The sequence below is a fragment of the Somniosus microcephalus genome, chromosome 9 (assembly GCF_052327205.1).
Source record: "Somniosus microcephalus isolate GS21.2 chromosome 9, FLI_Smic_1.0, whole genome shotgun sequence".
In the NCBI taxonomy this organism is placed as follows: domain Eukaryota; kingdom Metazoa; phylum Chordata; class Chondrichthyes; order Squaliformes; family Somniosidae; genus Somniosus; species Somniosus microcephalus.
Genome location: NC_140995.1, coordinates 6,651,819 through 6,668,857, shown reverse-complemented (window position 1 = coordinate 6,668,857; position 17,039 = coordinate 6,651,819). Strand labels below are relative to the sequence as shown.

Here is a 17,039-nt window from a genome sequence, read left to right as displayed (position 1 = left end):
ATAACGATCAATTAGAAGGTTATGAGCCGTTGAATAATATCACACTGAAATCACCTTGATGTAGCAATTGTGATTTATAAAGTGGGCCTACTCTTTTTCAAGCGGTTTAGAATCTTGCTATTCAGGTAAAAATACAGCCTGTATCTAGAAATTGGAACTCTTTACCCTTCTGTGACTTCCCTTCACCTATTGTGTACACACTTTTAAAACTGAAGTTTGGTGTGGCTTAAACATTTTCTTCTCGAATCGCCTTCTCTTCTACTCATTTCAACTATGGTGGTGTCCTGTATTCTGGGCCTTGGCCCTTCATCTAAGTTTCTCAAAAAAAGGGACCTTTGTGTTGGAGGAGGGGACCGAGTGTAACATATCGAAGTTTGCAGATGATACTAAGATGGGAGGGAAAGTAGTGAGTGAGGAGGACATAAAAAACCTGCAAGGGGACATAGACAGGCTAAGTAAGTGGGCAGAGATTTGGCAGATGGAATACAATACTGGAAAGTGTGAGGTTATGCACTTTGGCAGGAAAAATCGTAGAGCAAGTTATTATCTTAATGGCAAGAAACTGGAAAGTACTGAAGTACAAAGGGATCTGGGGGTCCTGGTGCACGAAACTCAAAAGGTTAGTATGCAGGTGCAGCAAGTGATTAAGAAGGCCAATGGAATGTTGGCTTTCATTGCTAGGGTGATAGAATATAAAAATAGGGAGGTATTGCTTCAGTTGTACAAGGTATTGGTGAGACCGCACCTGGAATACTGCGTACAGTTTTGGTGTCCATACTTAAGAAAGGACATACTTGCTCTCGAGTCAGTACAAAGAAGGTTCACTCGGTTAATTCCGGGGATGAGGGGATGGACATATGAGGAGAGGTTGAGTAGATTGGGACTCTACTCATTGGAGTTCAGAAGAATGAGAGGCGATCTTATTGAAACATATAAGATTGTGAAGGGGTTGGATCGGGTGGATGCGGGGAGGATGTTCCCGATGATGGGTGAGACTAGAACTAGTGGGCATAGTCTTAGAATAAGGGGCTGCTCTTTCAAAACTGAGATGAGGAGGAACTACTTCACTCAGAGGGTGGTAGGTCCATGGAATATGCTGCCCCAAAAAGCTGTAGAAGCTACATCATTACATAAATTTAAAACAGAAATAGACAGTTTCCTAGAAGTAAAGGGAATTAAGGGTTACGGGGAGCGGGCAGGAATTTGGACATGAGTCTAGGTTCGGATCGGACATGGCCCTGTGGGTAGCAGAGCGGGCCCAGGGGCCGTGTAGCCTGATCCTGCTCCTATTTCGTGTGTCTAATTCTATTAGATTCAGGAGATGGTTCTGTGATAGTAGATTGGCGGTTAGGATCAGATCAGCCATGATCTTATTAAATGGCGGAGCAGGCTCGAGGGGCCGATTGGCCTACTCCTGCTCCTATTTCTTATGTTCTTACGTTTATCCACCTTCATCCTATCTCTTAACTATTAATAGCTAATGAAGAATTTGAGTGCCTCAAGAAGAGCTAATGGTGGACTGGACGGTGCAGTGGGCTAGGTCCTGTAACTGCAGATTTCCATGGTTGTGGCTTCACGGATAACATAGGTGGACACCATGGAGCTCGGGACCACGTATAAAGTTTAAATCCATGTTCCAGTGTTCAAGTTGCTGATGATGGTTCTTGGAGTTCTGATTTAGGATTAAACCACTAACCAAGCAGCAACGTCACAACAGCCCTCTTCAAACCTCCAGGCCCATGATATTCAAACGGGATGTACCAGGAAATAAGAACTATAAGTGCAAATTGGACTTCAAGGGCCAGATCGCCAGGGTCGAAGGGCTGCATGTGATCCTGAGGCCACAGGTTGGCTACCCATGCTGTAACTCGTTCTCACACAACTGTTGTTTTATGTAATATAAAGCCACATTTTGCCCTTATTGTTGGATAAGACCTTTACCCTTTAAACAGATTTGTAAAGCTAGCGACAGTAATATGTCTGATAATTCACTTTGTTCATTATTGACAAAACATTTCTCTTAAACACCCATACTGAGTAATGCACATTAGCCTTGCATCTGGAACTCGCGTGCGTGGATTTTAATGAGGATCCCTGAAGGTAGCTTCTCTTAGCCTGTTCACACCACCGGGTCTTGAAGGCAGCAAGAGGTCCCTTTCTTTTTAATTAAATAAAAACATGGCATCTCTTTATACCATTTTCCTTATGGTCTTCTGTCTGCTCGATGCAACACTATCTGATGTTTTATGACCACCCAATTGTTCGAACTGATTGCCAAGCAGAGATGAGAGGCCCCATGCTTTTTCTCACCAGACTTTTACTTCCTATCATTGCTTTTTCCCGAGCCATAGCTTTGTTGTAAACAACCTTTGTTGCATGCTCTCATAACAGCACATTGCCTTTAATATTGCAGCAATCTCCTGATCCCACACTACCCCCTGCTGTGATGAAAAGCCTGTGTTTTAAAAACTTGTGTTTCAATCTCTCTAATTCTTTAAGCTCAATATTCTTAAACTTTTGAAATGATAATTGCAGGTCTGTCGTGAAGAGATGAGACAGCAGTAGTATTTACAAGTCGTCATGTGACCGGAAGGGCCATGGTTACACCAACAGTTTTGCTGTTACAATATTGAGGAAATTACATAACCGTTGCTGTGAGGCAATTGAATTTTGTCAGAAAATTGTGATTTGGTAACCTGGTAAAATGAGGACTGTTAGTAACTTTCTTGTGGTGTGAGTTTAGTATTTTACATTGAGTTACAGAAGCAATCTTGATTTACATCAGCTGTTTGTGTCCTTGGCTATGGGTGTTCTCTACAATTAAAACTTGCGTTGTATTATGTATTCCTGTAGCAGCATGAGTATCACTCTCTAATTTACCCATTGGGGTCGGTCCAAAAAGGTGGCTGTGAGATGGAGTGTAGAATCATGCAGCACAGAAGGAGGCCATTCAGCCTATCGTACCTCTGCTGGATCTTTTGAAAGATCTATCCAATTAGTTTCACACCCCTGCTCTTTTCTCCATTTTGCATTTTCCTTTTCAGATATTTATTTATCCAGTTCCTTTTTGAAAGTTAATATTGAATCTGCTTCCACCACACCTTCTCTGGCAATGAATTCCAGATCATCATGACTTGCTGTGTTTTAAAAAAAAAAAAAAAGTAGTCTCCTCATCTCCCACTCTGGTGTTTTTGTATTCGCTCCAGTCTAACAGCTGAAGCTGATGTGATATCCTGGAATCCAGTGTGTTTCATGTCACCATAACATCGTGACTGGAAAACTTCCCATGTTAATCAGCAAGTCCAGCTTCATGGTCCGTATGTTCCCATTGATAAAAGATGTAATGTGTGCACTTGGGTCACACTCCCTGGTGTCCCTGTTTCTGTTGAAAGTTGGAGATAAGAATCATAGGCCCAGAAATTAGGTTCGGGGGCTTGCCGCGCGTGCAAGCCCCCGACGTGCACTCACCCGGCGCGCCGACAGCTGAAGCCTGGGCCTGCTTGGAATTCCTGTCACTGGCCCGGTTCAGCTGTCGGCGCGCTGTGCCTGCCTGATCCAGTGGCGTAGTTAGTGCGATGTGCCGGCTGGGATCAGGTGAGCACTGGGCAGCCAATCAGGGGAGGGAAAACTTCATTCATGAGTTTGATAGTAAGAACTGTCAAACTCATGAAAACTACGGGCGCCCAAAACACTACTTAAACTTTAAATAAAATTTTAAAAAACATCCCACTAATTAAATGAACTATAAATAACTTAAAAAACTATTTTAAACAATTAATCAAATTTTTGAAAAAAATAATTTTTTAAGAAATCGGGTCTAAAAATAAACTTACCTTACTGTAAAGTCCTTAAAAGCAATAAAGCTGTGGAAAAAATGTTGGACCTCTGAACCCCTTGGAGGAAATGCCGGTTTCCCGCGCATGCGCTGTGCATGCTGAAATCCGGCACTTCCAACGGGCCCACGCGTGAGTACACCGTCTGTACTCATGCGTTGGGACCCGAATTACTGGGCCATTGTGTGTGTAAAAGCACGGACTTGTAGTGCAATTCTAGACCTGGGTAGTGGCAGTGCAAGTTTTGGAGCAAAGTGGAGTGCTGCTGTCTACGGGGAGCGTAGTCTAACTGGAGTGTTGGAGGGATCACCAGGGTATATTTGCTTCTCTGTTGGTAAAAGAAAAAGGGTGAAAAATTGGGTCGCGCCCCCTTTGGGGCGCTAACTTCGCTACTTTTAGCGCCCCGAAAAAGTTAGTGCCACCGCGGCTGAAATTCGCTGGTCGTGCCCCAAGAGGGGGGCGGGTTGCTACTGGAAGCACCCCACCTCCCTCTTGGGGCGCTGCGAGTGAATATTGCAGCGCTAAGTACTGCAGGCCTTCCTCCCCTTCTTAAAGGGGAGAGGGGCCTAGTGCAGCATGACCCGGGGCCCAGCACTCAAGAGAAGTGCCGGGCTCATGGAGCGCAGCCGGCACTCCGTGGGTGGGGGTGGGGGGGGCTGCTCAGGAGGCCAGGGACGGCAACGGTGGAAGGTGCTGGCAGGCGGCCAGCAACAAAAATGGCTGCCCGGCACCTCGCCTTTAATTTGCGCCGCCCCGGCCGCAGGTAGGCCCCCCCGACCCTGTTGGACATAGCGTCCGGCGGTAAGTCAGGGGGCGCTACTGATGATTGCAGCCGGGGCGCAAGCGAGGCGCTGCGCATGGCGATGACGTCATTGCCGGCAGTGCAGTGCCGCAGGACGCTAACGGTTACCGCCGCCGCTAACCTCCCGCTGAATTTCGCAGGAGGCCTTGGTGGCGCCGCGCCCGGGCACTAGTTGCTTTGCGCCCGTTTAAAAGGGAGGCGCAAAGCAACTGAATTTTTAGGCCAAAATATTTTGTTGACCTGTTACTATAAACCAATGACTGTTTGTTCAGTAAAATACTTTTTCTTCATACACCCAAGAAAACATACCTCAATCTCAATGTGCCCTACTTGCACTAGCTAGATGGGTTTAATGATGATGTGCCCGCCTTCGGCAAGCTTTTGGAAGATAGTTTAATGTTGGACGGATCCAAAGTCAGTCAGTAATCATATACTAATGGCAAAAGAGGTGAACGCTTGTTTCTGACTGATCCAGGTGGAATTGAAACATTTATTTATTTGCTTTTAGGGACATGTTCCTCTACACCTGGCCACTTCACCCATCATCACATCCGAAGGTGCTGCACTGATGGAAGCCACAGTGGGGAGAAGCTTACATGATAGGCAGAGAAACTTAGAATCTACTGGATCCTCGCAAGCGTCGATAGTTATTCGCGTCACGCAGGCCTCTCCGGAGAACCAAGTGAGTAGCAGCTCTGTGAAGAAGAGAAGGAAAAGGAGGCGCAAGTCAAGAGTGGACAGCATTAAAAGAGATGACAACGCCGATACCTCGGCGAATGAAGACATGTTTCCTATTGAAATCAGCTCTGAAGAGGTGGAATTCACTGAAACTACAAGGTATGTACAAAAAAAATTCACAACAGCACAATAAACCAGAGAAACAACTTAGAGGTTGTATTCATTCATGGAGAGTATATTCCTGGTTCAATTACTTGCGGCTTTACTCAGTTACTCTCGGGATTCATGAAGAAATTTCAGAGTTTTATCTATTTGTTTCTGCTTTTCCCCTCGGGAGATTAATTAAACCGCTTTTTTTTTTCTTCAGATTTATTGCAACTATTTTTGTACATTGGGCCAAATGGTTTTTTTTTCTTCCATACTTGCTCATGTTCTTGTACAGAAAGCCTGCAGATACAGGTCTGAAATGAAAAATGAAAATGCTGGAAACAATGTGTGAAGAAAAACCGGTTACCGCCAAGGGCGCAGCCACACGTGCACGCACGCACCTTATGTATGAAAGTTAGGAAAGATTTTGTCATCTGGTTTGGGTGGTAGGTCAGTTACTGAGTTGCTCAATAAAGTCAGTAGTAATTCCTATTATTTCAGTCCTAGGTGTGAGGTCAATGATTTTAAAATTGACTGTCAGCTGAGTACATAGCGCACACTTCAAACACACTTGAAAGAAAATAATAAATATTCCATTTTTGTTTCCCTCTCTTCGCCCCCCCCCCCCCCATTTTGTTAGTCATTTCTCTCTTTTTGTACATTTTTGCCCGACCATCAACTTTTCCATCCACTGTGGAAAATTCACTAATTTTTTTTGCTTGGATTCTGCCATATATGATATTTGAGAGTAAGAAGCTACTGGTTAAGGAGCTACGAGTGTAACCTCATGTCTTATTATTCCCATGACGGAGCAAACCCTTAGACCCCTAAGGACACGCACAAGTCAGGACATCTTTATAATCATGGAGGATTACAGCAGGAAAGGCCATGTCTGTACTGGCTCTTTGCTACAACAATCCAAAACTAATCCCACTTCCTTATTCTCTTCCTTCCCCCCCCCCCCCCCCACCAACCTTCCTCTGCTTCAGATATTATCTACTTCCCCATAAAATAAGCAATGGTCTTGGTTTTAACTGTTCCTCACAACAAGTGACGTGGGAGGAAAGTCCATGATGGAATAGCCATACAGGGACTCTGGATAGAGTGGGTTTTATGAGCTGGGATTTTCTTACCTATGCCTTTGTCTTTGCCTGGCTTGACATCTCCAATGTTCTTTTCACTGATTTCCTGAGTGCGATTCTACGTAAACTCTAACTTCTCCAAAGCTCTGCCACCCACATCCAATGCAACAATGTGTACTGTCGCCCTGTCTCATTTACTCTTGCTGATCTCCGTTGGCTCCCTGTCTCCGCAACGCATTCAATTAAAAATCCTCAATTGCAAATCTTTTCTGGCCTCGCCCCCTCCTTTACTCCGCAGCCTCCGCCAGTCCCACATGCCAGTGCACACCTGCCGTTCTTCCAATTCTGTCTTCCTCAGAGCTGTGTGTGCAGAGCTGGGAGCATCTGATAAACGGAGTGGCCTGTTAAACAGCGTGGCAGCGGGAGTTTGGTGCAGAGGGGGGAAGAAGATGCTAAGTAATTTTAAATTAACAACAGTAAATAAGTAAATAATCGCACTGGAGGAAATGTAATATCATAATCAGCACACAGAGGTGTGGCAGAACCTGAGGAAATTAAGATAAGTATATAGGTCGGTATCTAGATATCCCTTTGTGTGTTTGGCATCTTTTGTGGTTAGTGTTAAGCTTAAGGTAGTATTTTTTTTCATTGATGGGATGTGGGCGTCGCTGGCTAGGCCTGCATTTAGTGCCCATCCCTAATTGCCCTTGAGAAGTATGGATTTAATATTAATGTAAGTCCAAGGAAAATGAGCCAAGTGATTCAATTCTAACTGCATTTAAAGATTCTAATAACTGAAATAGCTATGTAATTAATCACAGGAATGAATTACTAATTTATTTAACATCCAGTTAAATCCACTATTTAATGAATCTAGATCTCAAGTGAGTGACCAATTAGTTCAAGAAATAAACTACAGATAACTAACAAATAAATAAATAAATTAATAAAGACATGGCAGTGTGCTGGGAGTTTGTGAACAATGAGACTGTCCCACCTGCAAGAAATGACTCTGCCTCGAGACAATCCGGCTTCGAGTCTTTGAGCCGGAGTTCGATCTAGAGACACTCTGCCACATAAGGGAGGAGGAAAAATGCAACATAATACGAGAAGACATTAGAAAACTTGCAGACTGGGAAGTTAAGTGGCAAAGTAAATTTAACATAGGTAAATATGAGGTGATGCACTTTGGTAGGAAAAATAGAAACATCACCGACACCTTAAAAAACAAAGAAACTGAATGGTTAGAAGATCTAGGGTTACAGGTGAATAAATCATTAAAAGCAGCATTGCAGATTAGCAAAGCAATTAAAAATGCTAACAAAGCACTGAGATTTATTTCTAAGGGTATAGAATTCAAAAGTAGTGATGTTGAACTTGTCGAGAACCCTGGTCAGGCCACACCGAGTGCTGTGCATGGTTCTGGTCTCCATATATCCTGGTCAGGCCACACTGAGTGCTGTGCACGGTTCTGGTCTCCATATATCCTGGTCAGGCCACACTGAGTGCTGTGCACGGTTCTGGTCTCCATATATCCTGGTCAGGCCACACTGAGTGCTGTGCACGGTTCTGGTCTTCATACTATTAAAAAGGACATCAAAGCACTGGAGAATGTGCAAAGTTTTTTTTACAAGGATGGTACCAGAACTGTGAGATTATAGCAAGCGGGAAAGATTGAACAGGTTGGGGCTTTTTTCTTTAGAAAAAGGAAGACTTAGAGGTGACCTGATTGAGATCTTTAAAATTATGAGTGGGTTGGACAGGGTAGATGTGGAGAGAATGTTTCCACCTGCGAGAGAATCCAAAACTAGGGGCCATTTAAAAAAAAAAAAGAAAGACTTGCATTTCTGTAGCGCCTTTCACGACCTCAGGACGTCCCAAAGCGCTTTACAGCCAATGAAGTACTTTTTTGAAGTGTAGTCACTGTTGAAATGTGGGAAACGCGGTAGCCAATTTGCGCACAGCAAGCTCCCACAAACAGCAATGTGATAATGACCAAATAATCTGTTTTTGTTATGTTGATTGAGGGATAAATATTGACCAGGACACCGGGGATAACTCCCCTGCTCTTCTTTGATATAGTGCCATGGGATCTTTTACATTCACCTGAGAGAGCAGATGGGGCCTTGGTTTAACGTCTCATCCAAAAGACGGCACCTCCGACAGTGCAGCACTCCCTCAGCACTGCACTGGGAGTGTCGGCCTAGATTTTTGTGCTCAAGTCTCTGGAGTGGGACTTGAAGCCACAACCTTCTGACTCGGAAGTTGCTAATGAATCCAATAGGAGAATTTTTTTTTTTTTTGCTCGTTGGTTAGAATGTGGAACTTGCTACCAGAGGAAGTGGTTGAGGCAAATAGCTTAGATGTTTTCAAAAGGAAACTAGACAAGTATATGTGTAAAAACCTGAATATAAAAATATGCTGAAAGGCTGAGATGAGGTAGATGGAATGGGAGGAGACTGGTGTCGAGTATAAGCACCAACACAGACTAGTGGGGCCGAATGGTTTGTTTCTGCATTGTATCTATCTATCTTCTCATATATATATATATATATAAAAGGATATGTCTCTCTGTCTGTCTCTCTGTCCGGCTATACAATCAAAAGTTATAGAGCATACCTACACATATGTTATATCAAAAGAAAGCTCATCATTAGGGGACTCTTGTAGGCATATTTACTTTTTGGTCGGACAAAAATTGTTCGCACATTATACAAAAAACCTTCAAAATTCCACTCATTATCCACTCATTAGCATTGACTGACGTCAGGGTCGACCAATCCTGTGCCGTGATGATTGACCAATCCTACAGTTCAGTCACCTGATGGTTGACCAATCGGTGTGTGTGTGGGCGGGACTAACCATTCTCAGCTCAGGGATCTGGCAACCATTGCCTTAAGCTAAAAACCCCATTGCCTCAACCTAAAAATATGCTCATCGAGGTTAGCATCTTTTTTTTTTAAAGATTTACCAAAAATGTTTTATAAGTACTTTAACTTTCATCTTTGAAGGTATTAAAAGCTAGAAATGTTTAGGTTAAAAAACAGTGCAAAACGGGCCTAGGCTTCTCCAACTGCCGACAGCCCAAATCCAGTCCCAGGCTTCCGGCCCACACATCCACCAGGCCCAAAAAAGCCCTAGAAACTGCCGACAACCCAAATCCAGTCCCAGGCTCCCGGCCCACACATCGACCAGGCCCAAAAAGTCCCTCACAATGCGGGGCTCCCCTGCTAGTATTCTATGTAATAGACCACTCCTTCTTTCCGACCTGCAGTGGCAGAACATTTTACTTTCTTGGCCCCACACTCTCCTTTGAACCCTTGCATCTTGCTACCTCCTCCTTCCTTCAACTGCCTCTTCAAAAACTTATCTCTGTTTATGAATTCAGTCACCTTCCCTAATTCACCTCCCATTATTTCTTGATGCCCATTGTCACCTGAAGTGCCTTGGGATGTTTACTCCATTTTAAAGGCACTCTATATAAATGAAAGATAACACCCTTACTATTGGAGTTTGTGCTGCTTGAGAAACCTTTTTTGAAAGGGAGATTGACAGCCAAGCCATAGCCTGTTGTGGTAGATTTATAGAAGGGAGATTGGGAGAAACTGAATGAATCAGAGGGGTAGAATGGCAGCAACTGGAGCACCCCAAGAAAATGATCCACTGCTGTTTATGATGCCTTTTGGAGCGTTATGAAAATTCTAACTGTGTGATATGTAAAAAGAAAGGGCAGTAGCAGCATGGATCCAAAATTGGCTGAGGGATTGAAAACAGTGTGTTGTGAATGGCTGTTTTTTAGACTGTTGGGAGGTATACAGTGGTGTTCCCCGGGGTTCAGTACTAGGCCTACTACTGTTGTTGATATCCATTAATGACTTGGACTTTGGGATACAGGGCACAATTTTGAAATGTGCAGATGACATGAAACTTGGACGTGTAGTAAACAGTGAGGAAGATCGTAATAGACTTCAAGAAGACACAGACAGGCTGGTGCAATGGGCGGACACGTGGCAGATTAAATTCAACACAGAGAAGTGTGTGGTGATACATTTTGGCAAAAAGATTGAGGAGAGACGGCACAAGCTATAAATGGTGCAATTTTAAAGTGGGTGTAAGAACAGAGAGACCCAGGGCTGTTTGTGCAGGACGGGTTAACAAAGCAGTTAATAGAGCATAGAGTACAAAAGCCAGGAAGTTATGGTAAACCTTTATAAAACACTAGTTCGGCCCCAGCTGGAGTACTGTGTCCAATTCTGGGCACCACACTTTAGGAAGGACCTAAAGGTTTTGGAGAGGGTGTAGAGGAGATTTACTAGAATGGTTCCAGGGATGAGGGATTACAGTTATGTGGATAGACTGGAGAAGCTGGGATTGTTCTCCTTGGAACAGAGAAGGCTAAGAGGAGATTTGATGGAGCTGTTTAAAATCATGTAGGGTTTAAATAAAGTAAATAAAGAGAAACTGTTTCCAATGGCTGAAGGATCGATAAGCAGAGGGCCCAGATTTAAGGCGATTGACAAAAGAACCAGAGGCGATAGGAGGAAATACTTTCTTATGCAGCATGCGGTTAGGATTTGGAATGCACTGCCTGATAGGGTGGTGGAATAGTAGCCTTCAAAAGTGAATTGGATCAATACCTGAAGGAGAAACCAGGGATCTGGGGAAAGAGCGGGGTAGTGGGTCTAACTGGATTGCTCTTCGAAAGAGCCGGCGCAGACTCGATGGGCCGAATGGCCTCCTTCTGTGCTGTACAGTTTTATGATTCTATGACAGCTGACCTGTTTTTCCTAACCTTACCCTATGCTGCGGAACAAGTGGAAGGGTTTCATTCCTCTGAGTGCCAGCAACTAATTATAGTAACAAGCTCTACCCAAATTACATTTGGTATTTGTTTTGTTGATCATTGCCTATGCACTGAATGTGCTAAAGATCACGCAGCACTCGTCTGGTGTCGTCTTTCTACTTCATGTGTCACATAATACGGATGAAAGCCCCATAACTGTCCTCGTAGATTATCACTTGGCTGGCCTGAGGGAACTTTCGAACAACCTTGAATCAAGTGCTTTTTAAAAAAATTACGAAATATCTTCTTTACATTAAGTTGCTAAAATAAAACAAGAAAGCAAAATATTTAAAATGAGAGACTGTGAAATGGCCCTGGTAGTTTAATGGAATGAGCAGAGAGACTTTCTAATCCGTGCAATGTACTCTATATTTACTAAGGCAAATCGTTTGGAGTGCATTTGCACGTAATTAACTACAGATTTGATGTGATAGGGAAAAAAAATGATTAGTAGAATTTTACTAGTTAATTAACAAGTGGAGTTTCTGACCTTTACGGTTTTCTGCAAAATGTGTGTGAAACTGAGAAAAGTTCTAGTTTTGCCCACAGGAGGGGACGTAATGAGAACACTTGAGTACAGTGCCACTTGGTGTCTGGTATGCCTCACTGCAGAAATGTAAGATTTGGATCACCGGTCACACATAGATTACCCAAAGGGTCTTGGGGATTGTAAGGCTTTTTATTAAAGAGCTACAGTTTAAAGCATAATCAGATATTACTACATGTGATTGAAATAGATACTGTAGACATAACAACCCGTGACAGATGAGGGCGACCTACGGCCCTGGAACGGAATGAAACGACCAGACGGATGGTGAGGCAGTACAGTGGTCTTGGATTGGGTGCATTCTTGCAGTCTGCTGCAGCGGTCACTTCTGTTGGGTCATCCCTTGAGCTGTTGGAGGTGTTAGGCCGTCAGCTGCCTCCAGAGGCTAAACTTGACCAAGGTGTTAGGCCGTAGCCACCTCGGGGGAAGCCTTCAACCCTAACTCAGTCATCTGTTTTTATACATTATTTCAATGGGCTGGTGGATACTTGGTGTCAATCATTTTTACCCATCCTATTGTCCAATTACAAGGGAGAGGCGACCTATGACAGCCCCTCCCAGCCTCATGAGGTCATTTTCCTCCTTATGTCTGTTCTAAAGGCCTTGTTGCCCTCTCGTAGACAGCTTTGTTTATCCTACAGCTCCTTGCTGCATCCTTTATCAGGCCTATGCCCACTCCAAGGCTTGTTTTTGTGTTCTGACCTCGTAATTCAGCTCTCTGTACAACTATTTTTCTGATATGACTGGAATCTTTCTGTTCCATTAACTTAGGCAAACTGCCTATCTAGGGAACCCATAACAGAGATGAGGAGAAACTTCTTCACTCAGAGGGTAGTAAATCTATGGAATTTGCTACCCCAGAGAGCTGTGGAAGCTGCAACATTAAATAAATTTAAAATGGAGATAGACATTTTCCTAGCAGATAAGGGAATTAGGGGTTACTGGGAGAGGGCAGGGAAGTGGACGTGAGTCTAGATTCAGATCAGCCATGATCCTATTGAATGGCGGAGCAGGCCCGAGGGGCCGTATGGCCTACTCCTGCTCCTATTTCTTATGTAACAGACTATTACTTCTTTCAATCCATGAGTTCTTACAGAAAGCACCTGGCAACTGGGAGATCTCAATGTGCTGTACCTTGAATGTACCACAATAATCAACTCTTCAAAATGATAAATGGGTTATAGACAAGGAAAGTGTATCCACTTAACATGTGCAGAGGCTGACATTTAATGCACACACACATACTTTTTTTTGAATGTGGCCAGAAAAACTAATTAGTACGTCTTCATACATTTTAATTTAATCATGTGAAAATATTAGTCTGGCCTATATTGTCTTGCACATCAAAATAATATAAAGTTGAATCTGCATACATGGATTTCACTTTATTAACTAATTCCAGATACAAGTACACAGTTTTGTAGGAACCAGATCATATCAAATTAGCACTAATACAACAGTAAAATACTGCGGATGCTGGAAATCCGAAACTAAAACAGAAAATGCTGGAAATACTCAGCAGGTCAGGCAGCATCTGTGGAGAGAGAGAAACAGAGTTAACGTTTCAGGTCAATGACCCTTCGTCAGAATGATTTGAGGGCGAAATGCAATAGACTGAGACTACTTCAGCTTTCAGTCTCAACCGTGGCTCAGTGGGCAGCACACTCGCCTCTGAGTCAGAAGGTTGTGGGTTCACAGTCCCCACTCCAGGGACTTGAGCTCATAAAGCTAGGCTGACACTCCCAGTGCAGTGCTGAGGGAGTGCCGCACTGTCGGAGGTGCTGTCTTTCGGATGAGACGTTAAACCGGGGCCCCGTCTGCTCTCTCAGGTGGACATAAAAGATCCCACGGCACTATTTCGAAGAAGAGCAGGGGCGTTATCCCCGGGACCAATATTTATCCCTCAACCAACATAACAAAAACAGATGATCTGGTCATTATCACATTGCTGTTGGTGGGAGCTTGCTGTGCACAAATTGGCTGCCGCGTTTCCCACATTGCAACAGTGACTGCACTCCAAAAAGTACTTCATTGGCTGTAAAGCACTTTGAGATGTCCGGTGGTGGTGAAAGGTGCTATAGAAATGCAAGTCTTTCTCTCTTCATTTTATTTTACTTTTGCACAAGTGTATCTCTATCTGAACCAATCGTCTTCATTATTTTTAAAAATTGGGTCTGTCCTAATTTTACTAACATTTTCCAATGAGAATCGATTTAACTTCTTTATCTTCTTTAGAATTACTTCATAAAATTTTGCTAATTATTTGAAAACTGAATTAATTTCTGTTGACCTTTACTGAATCCTTTCCAATGTTTCTAAACTTTTGCAGGAGTGGGGTGGCCAGGCCACTAGTGGAGATAGTCGTCTACTGCTTTACAAAGGCTCTGGACCACTTCCTTGGATTTATATTCTACTAATACACTTGCACCAATCAATATTTCATTTGACTTTACAAATTCTGCCCTACACCACGATGATAGTTGCAGGGGGTTCTCTTGGTGAAGGGGTGAAAACAGGCACTAAGTGGGTGTTGTGCTAATAAGACGTGCCTGTTTGAAAGTCTGGTTTTAGCTCGTGGTTTTGGTCCTAATTGCTGATTACCATAATTTGAACTTGCCTGGAGGCGCTAAAACAGAGACCTGCAGGTTTAGCACTCAAGCGCTGATTAGATGCAATTTTCCTGGAGCAGTATATGTGGGCTCCACTTGCCCACTTCCACTGAAGGTGTGGAGCGGGCTGGCTGATGCAGCGGCAGGTTTCAAGAAGGCTCAGGGACCGAGGGGGAGGTTGCACAGGTTCTTGGGCGCGGCACTGGGGGTCCAGAGGAGGAGGGATGTCCTGTTCCCTCCGGGGGCAAGGAGTCCACCTCGCCCTCCAGTCCCTCTCTCCTGCAGCAGCTGGTGCTGCTCTGCCCGGCCTCATGTCCTCCTCCCATTCCTCCTGCACACCACGGGGGACCCCTCGCAAGATCCCCAATGACCAAGCACTCCCTTTCTCCTGGTGACTCCTATAAGTAGAGTCGCACAACACTTAGGGCTAAAAATTCGGTATCGCCGCGCCAGGTCTTTAGTGCCCGAAGTTTAGCGCTGGGCCGGATTCCCCTAGCGCCCGCCTGAAATTCAGTAGCGCCGCCCCAAGACGGAGGCGGGCGCTATTGGAGGGTTTGGGGCGAAGAATGTCAGTTTCCGGCGCCCAGCTGCCGCTGCGGCAACCGATGCGGTGCGGCAGGCTGGGGTACTGCAGGCCTCCTCCTTCTCTTAAGGAGGAGCTGCCTGCAGCCGTGAGATCGCCGCTGGATTCCCCCGGCAAATGAGCCCGGCACCATGGAGAAGTGCCGGGCTCGCGGGAGTCACACACCAATGCCGCGGGGGGGTGGTGCAGGAGTCCGGGGAGGGAGGTGCGGCCAGGCGGCCGCCGGGAAAGCGGCCGGCCGCCCCTCCACCTTTATGCGCCGGCCTCTCGGAGCTGTAAGGCACCGTTTTGCAAACGCTGTTTGCGGCCGCGACGGGCGAGGCGGCCGCAACTGAATTTGGCCATCGGGACGGATTACCATTGGAACCGGGGCGCTGCGCACACCGATGACGTCATTGGTGCCGGCGCAGCGCTACCGGCTAACGCCGATGTTAGGGACCAACTCAATTTCGGGTGCTAAAAAACTTTTGGCGCAAACCACTTTATAGCCAATAAGCGGGCGCAAACGCGACTGAATTTCTAGGCCTTACTCTTTTTAGGTGATGTCCTCAGAGAATTTCCAGAATAAATGTTGCTTGAGTGTTGGTGAAGTTTTGACAAAGTGTCCCAGAAAGTCTCACGATGTGTTTCAAAAGTCCTCTTCAAATCATCCCTTCCCTCCCAAAACTATTGCATACTATCGGGGTATAGTCCCACAAATGCTGCTCATCTGCTTGTACCTTGCCATATGAGCCTAGAAAGTGTGTGTTTATTATTCATAGTGGCTATTCTTTTGGTTTATACACCAGATATACTACTTGGATTCAACATGGATGACTTTTTTAGTGGAATTCACTGCTCCTATGTGCCAGAGTTTTTCTTTTCCTGCCCAATATCTAGCTAAATGTAACAAGACTCAGGAATTCAGCAACAACATGCATTTATATAGCGCCGTTAACGTAATAATACGTCCCAAGGCCCATCACATGAGCGTTCTCAGACAAGATTTGACACCGAGCCATATAAGGAGATATTGGGACAGGGGAACGAAAGTTTGGTCAAAGAGGGAGGTTTTGAGGAGCATCTTAAAGGAGGAGAGAGAGGCGGAGAAGTTTAGGGAGGGCATTCCAGAGCCTGGGGCCTAGGCAGCTGAAGGCACGGCTGCCAATGGCGGAGCGAAGAAAATCGAGGATACTTGAGGCCAGAATTTGAGGAGTGCAGAGATCTTGGATGGCTGTAGTGCTGGAGGAGGTTACGAAGATGGGGAGGGCAAGGCCATGGAGGGATTTGAAAACAAGGATGGGAATTTTAAAAGTGAGGTGTTGCCGGACTGTGAGCCAATGTAGGTCAGCGAGCACAGGGGTGACTGGGACTTGGTACAAGTTAGGGCACGGGTAGCAGATTTTGGATGAACTCAAGTTTATGGAGCGTGCAAGGTGGGACTGGACAGGAGAGCATTGGAATAGTCAAGTCTAGAGGTAACAAAGGTATGGATGAGCGTTTCAGCAGAAGATGGGTGGCGCCGGGCAATATTACAGTGGTGGAAGTAGGCGGTCTTGGTGATGGAGAGGAAATGGGGCTGGAAGCTGAGCTCGGGGTTAAATATGACGCCAAGGTTGCGAACAGTCTGATTGAGTCTCATACAGTTGCCATGGAGAGGGATAGAGTTTGTGACGGGGACCAAAGACGATGGCTTTGGTCTTCCTGATATTAAATTGGAGGAAATTTCTGTTTATCCAATACGGGATGTTGGACAAGCAGTGTGACAAATCAACCGGAGGAGGGGTCGAGAGAGGTGGAAGTGAGTTAGAGCTGGTTGTCGTCAGCGTACGTGTGGAAACTGATGTTTTTCGGATGATGTCGCCGAGGGGCAGCATGTGGTTGAGAAATAGGAGGGGGCCAAGGATAGATCCTGGGGACCCCAGAGGTAACGGTG

At 45.0% G+C, this 17,039-nt stretch overlaps 1 protein-coding gene and 1 long non-coding RNA gene across 5 annotated transcripts in view; one reads left to right on the top strand and one right to left on the bottom strand.

The window, feature by feature from the left end:
• The window catches only part of lpin1a (lipin 1a), a 212,518-nt gene that overhangs the window by 115,707 nt on the left and 79,772 nt on the right, over positions 1-17,039 (top strand). For all 4 annotated transcript variants that reach the window (XM_085996297.1, XM_085996294.1, XM_085996296.1 and 1 more), the window contains exon 4: positions 5,144-5,472. In XM_085996297.1, coding sequence (XP_085852423.1) covers positions 5,144-5,472 — 329 coding nt within the window. The remainder of the gene's footprint in view (positions 1-5,143; positions 5,473-17,039) is intronic.
• The window catches only part of LOC147112227 (uncharacterized), an 89,072-nt gene continuing 84,067 nt past the window's right edge, over positions 12,035-17,039 (bottom strand). Inside the window, exon 3 of the long non-coding RNA XR_015079465.1 lies at positions 12,035-13,466. This is a non-coding gene — a long non-coding RNA (uncharacterized LOC147112227). The remainder of the gene's footprint in view (positions 13,467-17,039) is intronic.